A 15330-nucleotide genomic window follows, 5' to 3' on the forward strand; every position below is an offset into this window, starting at 1 on the left:
ACTTTCCCAGGGGCGGGTGGGAATGGGTAAAGGCTGTAACAATCCCTGTGCTTTATGCCTGTCAAACTTGACCTTCTTGCATACGAAACAACTGCGTACAAAATCATCCACGTCCTCCTTGAGTCTCGGCCAAAAGAAGTATCGCTCCACACCTTTCAAGGTGGTATCAATGCCGCGGTGACCCGTGAATGGTGGACAATGGCATTCGGTTTGAACCTTTTCCCTCAACGGTGTGTAACGCACAACATCGTTTTCTTCATCAAGTAGCCATCCAGAAGGAATATCCCGCTACTACCTCCCTATTCTGTATTAGGCTGCAAAATCTGTATCTGTGGCATACTAATCGACCATGTCCTCGAAGGTTCTATGGTGTGTCGCGGAAATAGCCAAAACCAACGGCTTCCGGGACAAAGCATCTGCCACCCAGTTCTTCTGTCCCTGCACATGGACAATCTAGAAGTAAAACTGTGACAAGATGTTTGCCCACCGCATCTGCTTTTCCGAAAGCTGCTTCTGTGACAACAAGTAGCGTAAATTCTGATGGTCAGTGAAGACCGTAAAATCGGCTCCGAGTAGGTAATGTCGCCACTGAGTAAGAGCATGTCACAAACTTGTACGGATGCAGGAAAAGCGGACTGAATGCTGACGTGGCTTGTTGTACGGACAGCTCCGAAAAATGTGGCGCCATTCACGGGCAGGCAGCCACGTGGCAAGGCTATACGAACAGCTTTTGGGACAGCTTTTTGCTACGTAAAAGTTGAACGCTGAAAATTACGCTGAAGCTTTTAGGGATTGCTTTATTTTACATTAAGCAAGAATGAGAGAGAAAGAGTCTCTTGCTTTATTTTTCAAAGAGCTTTTAACTTGAAGCTTTTGGGTCTCTGCTTTTAGCATCCCTTTGTACTCTTTAAATATGCATGTAGGCTCTCATAACTCAGAGCATCTGGACGCACAGTCTAAGTGTGAGCGCCTGCCTCCACTCTTGTACTTTGAACACAGATTAATACAAAAAGAAATACCGAAAGGGGCGCCAGTCTTTGGGGCCAATATCTCTAGGCACGCCGAGCCAGTGTCGAATCAATTGTGAATTGTGAACTGTTTTGAAGTGATCTTTTGTGGTGTCGCGGTAGATTCTCGACTTAGAGTGTCCAAGTCTGTTACAGTGGTATCAAAGCACGACCGATTTCTCTTCCAGGGAAGTCCGATCCCTTTCTTTTCCGCAGCACTTATGGCTTCAAGCAAAGATCAGTCGACTCCCTCTACATCCGGAGATGCGAGAAGGGATCACAACGAAGATTCACGCGAGGAGCATGGCCCACCTCCGCCTACTCAGGCGGAGCGTCGAGAGATGGAGCGTCGACAATTGATCGGCGATGCAACAAAGATGATGCTCAATTTTGCGAAGGAACCCAAATTGGTAAAATATATGAGCCAGACTTCTTTCAATGAGGTGCACACGCAGTGGCAGAAGACCACAAAACCACCCGGCAAACCCGCTCTCAAGAAACCTCCTACTCCCAGGAAGTATACAGAGCAAGAATTAGAAGAGGTGGTTGATGCACGAACATAGTTGCCAAGAAACGCGTTTCCTGATTGAAGAAACGTACGAAACGTTTCTGAAACGTTTCTGACTATTTTTTAACGTTTCAAAGGTAAGAGTAAGGCTCGTAAGTTTTTGCAAGGCTGTAGCGCTGATTTTTTATCAGTTAGAAAAGTATTTAAAAAAGTACTGTGTATGTGGCTGCTCCTAACGTTTCACATTTGGTCAGGTTTTTAAATATTTTCACACTTGGCAATTTAAGTCATAAAGCATAAGTATTTTATGCTGCTGGGTTCTCTTGCGCACACAGAAAATTCTCTCTTACACACACAGCGTAAGTTACTTCTCTCTCTCTCTCTCTCTCTCTCTCTCTCTCTCTCTCTCTCTCTCTCTCTCTCTCAGACACGCACGTGTTACTTTTCACTTTTCTTTCTATTCTTTCACAATCGACTTCTTTTTTACCCTTCTTAATACTCAATCTTACTTTATTGTTTTAAAACAGCTATATGATATTATATATTAAAAATTACCTGGCACCTGCACGAAAGAAAACAGAAAAACAGAAAACACTTTTAACTTAAAAAGAACAAACTTCATATAATCATGATTGATTCATTACTTCGTAAAATATTGTTAAAATGTACCTGCACAAAGGAAAACATAAAACGTGAACATAACAGGCTAACAACAAATAGTATAACTGAAAAACAATATATAAAATACATTATAGCTTCATACACATGACAGTTAGCAACGTTCAAATACCACAAATGAAAGTCTCTATAAAAACCAATAGATTGGAATACAAAGCAAGTACACAAATGCACTACAATTTATCCAGCATCATGTGATGACTCTCTAGAGTCTCCATTCTCATCTATACATTCCTCTCTTTTGTCCCGTTAGCATTCTTTGTCTCTACTCACAGTATGCCTCATGCGAATGTTTTATGGTTGCATACCACCAAAAATTCAGCCTATGGTGGGTCAGGTGCAAGCGAATGGACCTGTAAATTTTGCCACGAGGACTATGCAGGTGTGCTCAATCGAGTGAGAGCGCACTTTTCACATACATCTGGGTATGGTATTGGTGCATGCAAAGACGTACCAAAGCTGATTTTTGATGAGAGATCCCGCAATCAAGTTGATAGTGTCATTGATGATCCTATCCCAAATGTCAATGAGGCTTCTAGCGTCCCCCCGAAGAAGAAAACCAATGTGGATCTTTTCAAGAAGGGGCATGTACAAGCAGGGATGCAAAAAGCTGCCATGAAGACAGCAACAAGTGAGATCACAAAGTTGTTTATTCAATGTGGCCTCTCCTTCAACATTTTGCGAACACCTCAGTGGAAGAAGACTATGCGTGCCATTTCCCGCATCGGTTGCGAGTGGGAGGGCCCCGCATATGAGACCATGCGCACGAAGGATCTTCGAAAGGAGAAGGAAAATGTGGAAAGGCAGCTAGTCACCTTAACACCTACTTGGGAGAAGTATGGCTGCACTATCTTATGTGATGGCTGGTCGGATGTGCGAAAGAGGCAAGTTTACAACATCTTAGTATCCTCATGCAAAGGAACTAAGTTTCTTCGTGCCATTGATGCATCTACGCCTGGTCTTGTCATTACGGGTGAGTTTATTTGGACTCACATACGGAAAGCAATCATGGATGTCGGGCAAGATAATGTTGTGCAGGTTGTTACAGATAATGGGTCCAATTGTGTCTCCATGGGACGCAGGCTTGAAGATGAGTTTCCAAAGATTGTTTGGACACCATGTGCTTCCCATAGTCTTGATCTTTTGATTGAAGATATTGGGAAGCTTGATTGGATCAACCAAACCTTTTCACTTGCCAATAGCATGGTGAATTTTGTCACGAAGCAGCCGAAGATACTCAGCATATTCAGGGCACAAAGCGACTATGAGCTTCTAAAGCCTTCCAAGACACGGTTTGCATATATGTTCATTGTCTTAGAGAGGGTTGCAAGAGTACGCTCAGCACTCTCACGAACGGTGATGTCTCGTGAGTGGGAAGCTTGGGATGAAAAGGAGACACCAAAGTCGCTTGCTTTTCGGCTTATGGTCTTCAATGAAAGTTGGTGGCAAGATGTGGAGGCACTTGTGAAAGTGCTTAACCCTCTCTATAGTGTCATACGGCTAACAGATATGGAGGGCAGCACTATGGGTCTCTTATATGAGTTTATGGACAAAATTGGGGAGTCTCTTGATGCATATTCCTCTTTATCTGAAGAAAAGTGAGTAGCTAGTCTCTAATATTTGCATCAACTTTGACGTCTCTAAATCTGAATTTTTTTATGTTTTCTCTCTTAGAGTCGAAGCTATTAGAGAAATATGGAACGACCGATGGAATTGGTTCCATAAACCTATCCATGCTATTAGTCACATCCTACATCCTTTGTGGAGATCAAAAGAGCAATTCCTCAATGAGGAATTGGAGGAAGGATGGAGTGACTACATTAACCTTTTGGCTGGTGATGATGTTGGTATGGTAAAGAAGCTAGAGGATCAGCTTCTTTCCTATCAGAATGGCACTAACATGTTTGGTAAGCCTACTGCGCTACTCATGGAGACTCAACTTCAACCAGTATCTTGGTGGGAGAAGTATGGCATTGCTACTCCTGAGTTGGTACGTATGAGGGAACATCTAAGTATAAGTTCATGCCAACTCACTAACTACCTGAATTGAGTCTTTGACTTCTATTAATCTTTTGTCTTTGCTCTTATATAGAGACGCATTGCCATGAGAGCATAGTTACCCGGAACGCGGAACGGGAACGGCAACGGGATCCCCGCGGAACAGGGGAACGGCTAGGGGTCCGGAACGGGAACGTCGCGGAACGGGAGGTATAAAAAACACCCAAATAGTGCAATTTTTAGCTCCTTGTGTTTAAATACAAGGAGTATTAGAGTGCTTTGACTCTAATACTCACAAAAAACTCGTTTTGAAGACCATTGAACCTTGCTATGACTAGATGATGAGAGAGAGAGCGAGAGAGAGAGAGAGTGAGAGGGAGAGGGAGAGATTTGAGAGAGTGGGAGGGAGAGGAAGAGAGCTTGAAGGCTTGAAGCCTTGAGCCTTGAGAGAGTGAGTCTTGAGAGGGAGAGATCTTGAGAGTGTGAGAGGGAGAGAGCTTGAGCCTTGAGGATTAGCTTGTGAAGAGAAAGGGGGAGGGGGGTGCATTTTATGAGTCCTTGAGGCCTTGCACACTTTCAAAAGAAGCCCGAACATTTACTTCAATGTTTTCAATTTTTGCCAAATTTGTTTGTAGCCGTTGGCCGTTCCAGGGGCATTCCGGAACGTTCCGGAACGGCCGTTCCGGTTTGCATTGGCCACCCGGAACGTCAGACATTCCGGGATGTTCCGGAACGTTCGGGAAGGGAACTGTCCCCCGGAACGCCGGAACGGGGGCTAGGGGGCGTTCCCCGGTAACTATGCATGAGAGTTCTCTCGCAAGACTGTAGCTCTGGCCCTTGTGAGAGAAACTGGAGTACTTGGGCACTTTTTCATACGAAGAAGAGAAACCGGCTTTCCACCCAACAATTGGAAAGACTTGTGTTTTGTCATTGCAATCTACGTTTATTGGAGCAAAAGGGATATCAGATAGAGCCTCAGCAGGTTAACCCAGATGCGATCGACATCAACAAATGTAAGGAGGTACCAGAGATTCCTCAAGAGGAGAGGGACATTTATGCCATGTTATATGAGGAGCTTTCAGCCCCTACTGATATTACACGATCTCAAACAGCTACTAGTAGAGCCCAGACAACTACTACTAGTCTTGCACCGCAAGAGGCCTTTCATTAATCTTCAGCCAGTGATAATGAGGATTCAGAAAATGAGGATGAGGAGGAGGAGGAGGAGGTGGGGGAGGAAGAGGAGAATTTGACAGTTGATCCTGTTTGATTTGTGCTCGTAGAGCTCATGTTAGATGTAAACCTTGAAGCCTCTTGTTCTTTGTGTCGGTCATGAAATCGTCAATGTCATGAATACAGCTTCTGTCTTGGTTCTAATGATGAAAGTTAGTCCTATTCTCCCTCTTTTTCATGTCTAATTGTAAGGTAATGCTTAAAACATAGATCTCAGCTTATACCACTTAAACTTACGTACATTTCTTTAGTTTGCACGAAACTTCTGTTTTGACGTTTCTTTCTCGGGCGAAATCGTTTCGAAACTTTTGAAACTCGTTTTGAACGAAACGTTTCGAAACTCCGTGGCAACTATGTGCACGAATTGCTCAGCTTTTTGACGTGCAAAACAAAGCTAAAAAGCACGACAAAAAGCAGAAGAAAGGCGCTGACTTCCCGGGTTATTTGGGTCGTTAGTCTACATTTGAAAAGGCAAGAAAGCAGAAGAAGCGTGTTCGATTTGAAGGAGTACCCAGTTCTTCTTCTTCTTCGTCTTCTTCTGACAGTTCTTCTAGCTCATCTGACTCGAGCGAAGAAGAGAGAAAAGGAAAAAAGCAAAGCAAAAAGCAACACTTCGGAAAGGGCAAGAAAAAGGCAAAGAAGCCTAAATCTCACCCCATGATTGACAGTTCTACAGAGGACTCGTCTACAAACAATTCGGACTCTGATGACAACAACTTTTATGCAAAGAAGAAGAATTTTTACAAAGCCAACCAGTATGACTTTTTGGAAGACAAAAGCAAGAAAGTCCGAGAGTTAAAGGAAGGCGGACAGTCAATTAAATTTGACAAGTTTTCTGGTTATGAAGATGCTTCGAAGGCTTTGTCCTTTGTACAGCAGTTTGACATCGCTTTCGCGGGAGGGTGTCACTCGGAGCACTCTTAAGATTTGGAGAGCTACCTCTTACTCTAAGGGGAATGCACGAACTTGGTGGTCCACACTTCTATTAAACAAGACTGCGCCAGTTAAATGGCTGAAATTCAAGAGGCTGTAACAGACTTGGACACTCCAAGTCAAGAATCTACCGCGACAACACCAAATAACCACTTTAAAACAGTTCACATTTCACAATTGATTCACACTGGCCCCGCGGAGTTCCGTGCCTAGAGATATTGGCCCCAAAGACTGGCGCCCCTTTCGGTATTTCTTTTTGTATTAATCTGAGTTCAAAGTACACGAGTGCGGGCAGGCGCTCACACTCAAACTCTGCGTCGAGATGCTCTGAGTTGTGAGAGGCCTGCTCACATATTTAAAGGTACAAGGGTTGCTATAAGCAGAACCCCAAAAGCTGAAATCAAAAGCTTCAAGTAAAAGCTTTGAAAATAACGCAAAAGTTCTCTCTCTCTCTTTCTTTTAATAAATAAAGCAGAGAGGCTTAATTTTTCTCTCTCTTGCTAAAATAAAGCAAAGAGGGTTCTCTCTCTCTTTCTCAGCAATTTGCATGGGAAAAGCAATGCCAAAAAGCTGCCCCCAGAAAAAGCTGCCACTGGTTCTAGTTGCCGGAAATCACGCCGTAAATTGCAGAGATGCCGTACTGCTGACCTGCCACGTCAGCATTTTCTGCAACCTTTTAGGGTTAGGGTTTACAGTAGAATTAGGGTTTCTGATTTTAGGGTTAGGGTTTCAACAGAATTAGAGTTTTGGATTTTAGGGTTAGGGTTTCAACAGAATTAGGGTTTTTGGTAACCACGTCATCACTTTGCGACATACCCTCCTCTTGAAAGCATTGTAATCGAGGGCGATTACGCCTGCAAAATAGACAGAAGCCATAAACTGCCTTTGCAGACACTGACTGTTAGTACCTACGCACTAGGAACGCACATCTAGCACATATACCAATCGACAGTCACATCACATGACATTCAACATTCATTCGGATCTTAGACCATGATTTATCGGCAATGTAGCTAGCAATCGTATCTAGATCCAGTCGGGACCTCATAGATGTCCGATTGACTAACCCCTATTGCAACCATGTCTATTCGAGATCATTTAGACCAAAATGCTGCAGTCATTTTGTCTATCAGTTCCTGCACTTAAAAACAAGTTAAGAACAAATCAATTTCATATTCCGGAATTCCATTTCATAAAGTCATACAGCAGAATACTATCAGCTCTCAGTATCCCTGAAGCTCAAAGAGACATCAGTGACTCTAGTATACAAAAATCAAGGCATCTGTTGACAAAGGAGTGGAGTAACTCCCCTCTTGTGCATCCCACTGCACCATATCTCCGGCCAAGCTGAATTATGGGTTCCATTTGGAATACACTATGATAAACCAAAAGCTCGAGGTAAAGTTTCACAATCTGAGGAGTATCTGCTAGGTCCTCCTCCTCCATCCACTTCACATCCAATGCAGGATAGTTCTTGAATTTAACCAAGAACCGCCTTCGGACTTTACCTTTATTCTTTGTGTCCTTATGTGCCAAAATCCGTTCAGGAACAAGGATCTTCTCGTTTTCTTCCACTTCGGGTTGCTCATCGGGCTCCCCATCTCAGGCACGTCACCTTTAAAAGGTTTCAAGAGACTTCTGAAATGCATTGTGAATCCTTAAAGTGTCAGGCGGTTTCAGTCGGAAGGAGATATCATTGATCTTTTCGGAGATCTGGAAAGGTCCGTAGTATCTCATACTAAGCTTTGGAAAAAGCCTCTCCTTTCCCTTTTTCTTTCTCAGGCATGCCTTCTCAAAACGTAAGAGCACCCAATCATCCTCCTTCAATTCAAAATCGCGACGATGGCGATCCGCTGCCTTCTTCTGTCGTTCTTGAGATTTCTGCAAAGCCTCGCGGACTTTGGTAAAAGCCATGTCTAAGTCGCGCGTATACTCATCTGCTTCAAAAATCTTATCTTTCGCGCTTAGGAAGGGTGGAACCTTCGTAGCACCTTCAACAATCTCAAATGGCGCCTTCCCCGTCAAAGAGTGTATCTTGTTATTGTAGGCAAATTCCACCAAAGGTAGATACTTTTCCCATTGAGTCTTCTAATCCAAGATATAAGACTTCAATAAATCTAAAACCACTGAATTAGCAATCTCGGATTGCCCGTCAGTCTGCGGGTGGAATGATGACGAGAACTGCAACCCGTGCCAATGTTCTCCCAAATTGCCTTCCAAAACAAACTCATAAATCTGGGGTCCCTGTCGGAGACAATCGTATAGGCATGCCATGTAATCTGAATATATGGGCCACAGACAATCTCGCTAAGTGATCCGGCTTGACTGTTTTCTTCATTCGAATGAATGAGCCTGTTTGCTAAGATCTGTCAATAACAGTCCAGATACCATCGTGACCACTCTGTGTTCTCGTGAGGTAAAAAATGAAATCCATTGCGATACTTTCCGAGGGGTGGGTGGGTATGGTGTCACAAAGTGATGACGTGGCGGACAGCAGAAACCCTAATTTCTGCCAAAAACCCTAAAATTCTTGCAAACCCTAATTTCTGCCAGAAACCCTAATTTCCGAAAATCGCGGAGGAGGAAAAAAAGAATATATATATATATATATATATATTTATTTATTTATTTATTTATTTATTTATTTATATTTATATTTATATTTATATTTAATGACGAGCGACGCGAATCTTGCTTTTTTCTCTACGCCATGAGAAAGAGAGAGAACTTGCTTTTTTTTTTTTTAAAAAGAGACTCTCTAAGAGAGAGAGAGAGAGAGAGAGAGAACTGATGCTTTTTATTTTTAAAAGCTTTTGGGGCTCTGCTTTTGGGCATCCCTTGTAACCTTTAAATTAGTGGTGAGGGCCTCACTTCTCAGAGCATCTGGACGCAGAGTCTGAGAGTGAAACCCTAACCGCTCTCTTGTACTTTGATGATTGATTAATACAAAAAGAAATACCGAAAGGGGCACCAGTCTTTGGGGCCAATATCTCTAGGCACGGAACTCCGCCGGGCCAGTGCAAATCTTTTGTGATCTGTGAATTGTTTGAAGTGGTTATTTGGTGCTGTCGTGATTGATTCTTGACTTGGAGTGTCCAAGTCTGTTACAGTGGTATCAGAGCACGGCCGATTTCTCTTCTACGGGAAATCCGATCCCCGAAATTTTTTTCCGCGCCACCTATGGCTTCAGGCAATGATCAATCGACTCCCTTTGCATCTGGAGATGCGGGCTGGGATCACAATGAAGATTCAGACAGAGTATGGCCCACCTCGGCCTACTCAGGCGGAGCAAAAAGAGAGGGAGAGTCGTCGATTGATTGGTGATGCAACAAAGATGATGCTCAATTTTGCCAAGGATGAAAACCAGTATGACTTTCTCGAAGATGAAAACAAGAAAGTCCGAGAGTTTAAGGAAGGTGGCCACTCGATCAAGTTTGATACTTTTCAGGATACTCAAATGCTTCGAAGGCTTTGTCTTTTATACAGCAGTTTGACATCGCTTTCACGGGAGGACACTATTCAGAGCACTCCAAGATTCGGAGAGCTACCTCTTACTTTAAGGGGAATGCTCGTACTTGGTGGTCCACGCTTCTTTTAAACAAGACTGCGCCAGTCACATGGCTGAAATTTAAGAGGCTTTTTATTTCTTCTTGGTTGACGCAAGAATATGAACAAGATGTACGAGTTGCTTGGAACCATCTTCGGATGACCAAAAAAGATACAATCAATGCTTATTGTGAAAGATTCTGGAGCTCTTTTCTACCCGCCTCTTCATTCAAGAAGATCTCATTCAGAGAACAGATTGAGCGGTTTACCTTGGGCCTACCTACAGAGATCCGAGATCACTGCTTGGAACAGAAGTCAGCTTCTATTCAGGAGTTGATGAGTCATGCGAAGCGGGGCTTTGCCATTCACTCTGGCAGTCTGACATACCCCACAGATGAGGCCATGACACAACGAGCCGAACAGACTTCTGGGAATGAAAGTAGAAAGAAAAAGAGCGACCCAGAGAAAAGGATGCACAACCCAAGCTTACTCCCGAGGAGAGAGCTCGCTTCATCAGAGAAGGGAAGTGCTTTGGATGCAGGGAACATGGACATATCTCCGCGAAGTGCCCTAAAAAGGCACAGAAAGAACAGAATGATAAACACGACGACAAGCCTGAGAGTTCGAGAGAAGCTGAGGAATGTGGCAGAAAAGGCAGATAGAAAAGCAGAACTGGTACCACATGGCGTGGGACCTGCACCGAATCTAATGAATGAAAGTACAAACTTTGCCGCTCTTGGGGCAAAGTGAAGGATCAGGAAGCTCTTTTGAAGGAGCCAAGGCCAACTTCTTTTCACTTGGAATTGGCGGCTCGATTTGGAATTACGCCCGACAGACTGACGCCACAGGCGGAGGTAGTTCGACTGGCACCCGGATGGGATGTTGCCATTACACCGAGCATTGGCAAACTTCGTTTGCAATGACAAGGGTGTTCAGGGCACGCGAGTGACGTTCTACTCAGGATCCCTTGGTACCACAAGAACTATGCCGTGGTTGACTACCGGGCCGAGAAAGCGACTTTGATAAATGAAGGGCTTAGAGATTGTACTTGATGAACTTCAGTTTCTTACTCATTCTTTTGGGAGAGAACTGAACGATGGATAAAGGTTGAATATGTTTTGACCTGATCAAAAGAACGCCAAGATTTTTCTCCACACTCATGCCGATTGCTTTTCAGAGGGCCTGAAGATCAAACCATTGATCTGATACCTGGAAGCACACCACCGAATCGGCCACCTTACCGTGTGAGCCGAGTACAGAATGAAAAGATTATGAACCCAATGAAAGACCTCTTGGAAAAGGGTCTTGTCCAGCCTAGTACTTCACTGTATTGCTCTCCAGTGTTGTTGGTTTCGAAGAAAGACGGATCTTGGAGAATGTGCATCGATTATAGCACTCTCAACGAAATGACCATCAAGAACAGATTTCCGATTCCTAGGATCGATGATATACTCGACAGGTTACAGGGATCCTCGTGCTTTAGCAGGATTGACTTGAACAGTGGATATCATCACATCAGGATAGCACCAAGAGATGTCTACAAGACAGCTTTTCGGACGACTTTTGGGTTATTTGAGTTTTTGGTGATGCCTTTTGGCTTAACCAATGCTCCTGCGACATTGAACCGGATGATCGACAGGATTTTTCGAGAGTACAGGCTATTTGTTGGCACTTTCTTTACGACATCATTGTTTTCTCCAAGAATGAGGCAGAACACAAAGATCATCTGCTTCAAGTCTTTCAGGCATTACGAGATCACACGTTAGTGATTACTGCAAAGAAAAGTGAATTTTTCCTACCAGAGATACACTTTTTGGGACACATTGTGTCAGCAGCAAGAGTGCAAATGGACGCGGCCAAGATAGAGACTATCCGTGATTGGCCCGATTTGAGGAATGTCCATGAAGTTAGAAGCTTCTTGGGACTGTGTTCGTACTACAGGCGGTTCATACGAAAGTTTGCAGAGGTTGCTTCCCCTCTGCATACCTTGACACAGAAAGGAGTACCTTTTTTGTGGGGACCCACAGAGGTGACTGCCTTTCGGACATTGAAAGAGAAATTGACTACGGGACCTATTTTGACTTTGCCGGACTTGCAGAAGTCATTTGAAGTATATTGTGATGCTTGTGGTCGTAGTCTGGGTGCGGTCTTGATGCAAGAAGGCCATGTCATAGCTTACGAGAGCCGTTTGTTCTCTAGGCCGGAGATGACAGCACAGATCTATGAGAAAGAGCTTTTGGCGGTTATCCATGCTCTTACTCAGTGGCTGCATTACCTACTTGGAGCAGATTTTACTGTCTTTACAGACCATCAGAGTTTGCGCTACTTCTTGTGACAGAAGCACCTTCGGGAAAAGCAGATGAGGTGGGCGAACATCTTGTCACAATTCCACTTCTAGATTGTCCATGTGCAGGGACAGAGGTATGTGGTGGCAGATGCTTTGTCTCAAGAACCGTTGGTTCTGGCTATTTCCGCGATACATCATAGGAGCTTCGAGGATATGGTCGATCAATATGCCACAGATACAAATTTTGCAGATATTTTCACACGGATACGGGATGGGGAGACAGTAGCGGGATACTCCCTTCGGGAAGGCTACTTGATGAGAAAGACTATGTTGTGCGTTACACAGCCATTGAGGGAAAAGGTTATGACTGAATGCCACTGTCCAACCTTTTACGGGTCACCGCGGCGTTGCTACCACCATGAAAGGGGTAGAGAGATACTTCTTTTGGCCGTGACTCAAAAAGGACGTGGAAGAGTTGGTGCGCAGTATGCCAGAAGGTCCAGTTTGACAGGCATAAGGCGCAGGGATTGTTACAACCTTTACCCATATCCACCCGCCCCTGGAAAAGTATTGAAATGGATTTCATTTTTTATCTCCCAATTGCACAGAATGATCACGATGATTTTCCGATTACATGGCACGTCTGGGACGATTGTCTCCGACAGAGACCCCGGATTTATGAGTTTGTTTTGGAAGGCAATTTGGGAGAACATTGGCACGCGGTTGCAGTTCTCGTCATCGTTCCACTTGCAGACTAACGAGCAATCTGAGATTGCCAATTCAGTGGTTTTAGATTTATTGAAGTCTTGTATCTCGGATCACAAGACTCAATGGGAAAAGAACTTACCTTTGGTGGAATTTGCCTACAATAACACGATACACTCTTCGATGGGGAAGACGCCATTTCAGATTGTTGAAAGTGCTGCGAAGGTTCCATCCTTCCTAAGCACGAAAGATTAGATATTGGAAGCGGATGAATATTCGCGAGATTTGGATACGGCTTTTGCCAAGGTTCGTGAGACTTTGCAAGAGTCTCAAGAACGATAGAAAAAGGCAACGGATCGCCATCGTCGCGACTTGAAATTGAAGAAGGATGATTGGATGCTCTTACGTTTTGAGAAGGCACACCTACGAAAGAAAAAGGGAAAGGAGAGGCTTTTTCCAAAGCTTAGTATGCGATACTACAGACCTTTCCAGATCACTCACAAGATAAATGACGTCTCCTTCCGATTGAAACTGCCAGATACTTGGAGGATTCACAATGCATTGCATGTGAGTCTCTTGAAACCTGTTAAGGGTGATGTGTCTGATGATGGGGAGCCTGATGAGCAACCCGAAGTGGAAGAAAACGAGGAGATCCTTGTTCCTGAACAAATTTTGGCACATAACGATACGAAGAAAGGTAAAGTCCGAAGGCGGTTCTTAGTTAAGTTCAAGAACTTTCCTACATTTGATGCGAAGTGGATGGAGGAGGAGGACCTAGCAGATACTCCTCGGATTGTGAAACTTTACCTCGATGTTTTGGTTTAGCATAGTCTACTCCAATCGGAACCCAGAATTCAGCTTGGCCGGAGATCTTGTGCAGTGGGATGCACAAGAGGGGAGTCACTTCGCTCCTTTGTCAACAGATGCCTTAATGTTGATACTAAAGTCATTGATGTCTCTTTGAGCTTCAGGGATACAGAGAGCTGATAGTATTCTGTTGGATGACTTTATGAAATGGAATTCCTGATAATGATACTGATTTGTTCTTGACTTCTTGTGAGTGCAGGAACTGACAAGCGAAATGACTGCAGCATTTGGTCTAATTGATCTCGAATAGACATGGTTGCAATAGGGGTTAGTCAATCAGACCTCGATGAGGTCCCGATTGGACCTAGATGTGATTGCTAGCTACATTGCCGATAAATCATGGTCTAAGATCCGAATGAATGTTGAATGTCATGTGATGTCCTGTGATGTCTGGTGATGTCTTGTGATGTCGTGTGATGTGACTGTCAATTTTGTACATGTGCTAGATGTGTGTTCCTAGTACGTAGGTACTAACAGTCAGTGTCTGCTAAGACGGTTTATAGCGCTTGTGTCGGTTTTGCAGGCGTAATCGCGGTCGATTACAATGCTTTCAAGAGGGGGGTATGTCACAAAGTGATGACGTGGCAGACAACAGAAACCCTAATTTTTGCCAAAAACCCTAAAATTCTTGCAAATTCTAATTTTTGCCAGAAACCCTAATTTTTGAAAATTGCGGAGGCGGAAAAAAAGAAAATATATATATATATATATATTTTAATGACGAGCGACGCGAATCTTGCTTTTTCTCTACGCCATGAGAAAGAGAGAGAACTTGCTTTTTTCCAGACGGCGTACTCGGTCTTGTTGCTGGCATGCTTTGAGCGAGAGACAAGACGTGTCTCTTTCGCCATTGATCTCCATCATGTCTCCTGAGCATTTAGTTGTGCAAGTCGTGCCACTACATTCTGTAGAGACAGAGATAGAGCGGCAGTGCTCTAGTGAGACACAGCAGGTGTTGTCAGATTTTGTGCAGGCAGAGGTAAAGCAAGTCTGCTGTCACAAAGTGATGACGTGGCGAACAGCAAAAACCCTAATTTCTGCCAGAAACCCTAAAATTCTTGCAAACCCTAATTTCTGCCAAAAACCCTAATTTCCGAAAATCGCGGAGGTTTTTTTTATTATTATTTATAATGATGAGCGACGCGAATCTTGCTTTTTCTGTACGCAATGAGAAAGAGAGAGAGAATGCTTTTGCTTTCAAGTTTTGACTCTCTGTGACAGAGAGAGAGCAGTTGCTTTTGATTTGAAGCTTTTGGGGCTCTGCTTTTGGGCATCCCTTGTAACCTTTAAATTAGTGGTGAGGGCCTCACTTCTAAGAGCATCTGGACGCAGAGTCTGAGAGTGAAACCCTAGCCACTCTCTTGTACTTTGATCTAATGAATATAAAAAAAAATACCAAAAGGGGCGTCAGTCTTTGGGGCCAATATCTCTAGGCACGGAACTCCGCCGGGCCAGTGCAAATCTATTGTGATCTGTGAATTGTTTTGAAGTGGTTATTTGGTGCTGTCGCGATTGATTCTTGACTTGGAGTGTCCAAGTCTATTACAGTGGTATCAGAGCACGGCGGA

The 15330-nt window shown here is 43.9% G+C and overlaps 2 protein-coding genes across 2 annotated transcripts in view; one reads left to right on the forward strand and one right to left on the reverse strand.

Moving 5' to 3' along the window:
• LOC147450242 (4-alpha-glucanotransferase DPE1, chloroplastic/amyloplastic-like) overlaps nt 1-15330 on the reverse strand; it is a 38066-nt gene that overhangs the window by 14139 nt on the left and 8597 nt on the right. The window lies entirely within an intron of this gene.
• LOC147450243 (uncharacterized) lies at nt 31-4997 on the forward strand. Its single transcript, XM_086519526.1, has 2 exons — nt 31-3791; nt 3868-4997. Exons 1-2 carry the CDS (start codon nt 2470-2472, stop codon nt 4241-4243), a joined length of 1698 nt encoding a protein of 565 aa, XP_086375652.1. The 5' UTR covers nt 31-2469; the 3' UTR covers nt 4244-4997.

The sequence above is a fragment of the Adiantum capillus-veneris genome, chromosome 9 (genome assembly GCF_014529385.1).
Source record: "Adiantum capillus-veneris isolate H3 chromosome 9, ASM1452938v2, whole genome shotgun sequence".
Classification (NCBI taxonomy): domain Eukaryota; kingdom Viridiplantae; phylum Streptophyta; class Polypodiopsida; order Polypodiales; family Pteridaceae; genus Adiantum; species Adiantum capillus-veneris.

Excerpts from the sequence above, each read along its gene's own strand:
- LOC147450243 (XM_086519526.1), top strand. The coding sequence starts at position 2,470 with ATGCCTCATGCGAATGTTTTATGGTTGCATACCACCAAAAATTCAGCC. Across the intron at positions 3,792-3,867 it reads TCCTCTTTATCTGAAGAAAA|AGTCGAAGCTATTAGAGAAA; the intron begins GTGAGTAGCTAG and ends TTTCTCTCTTAG.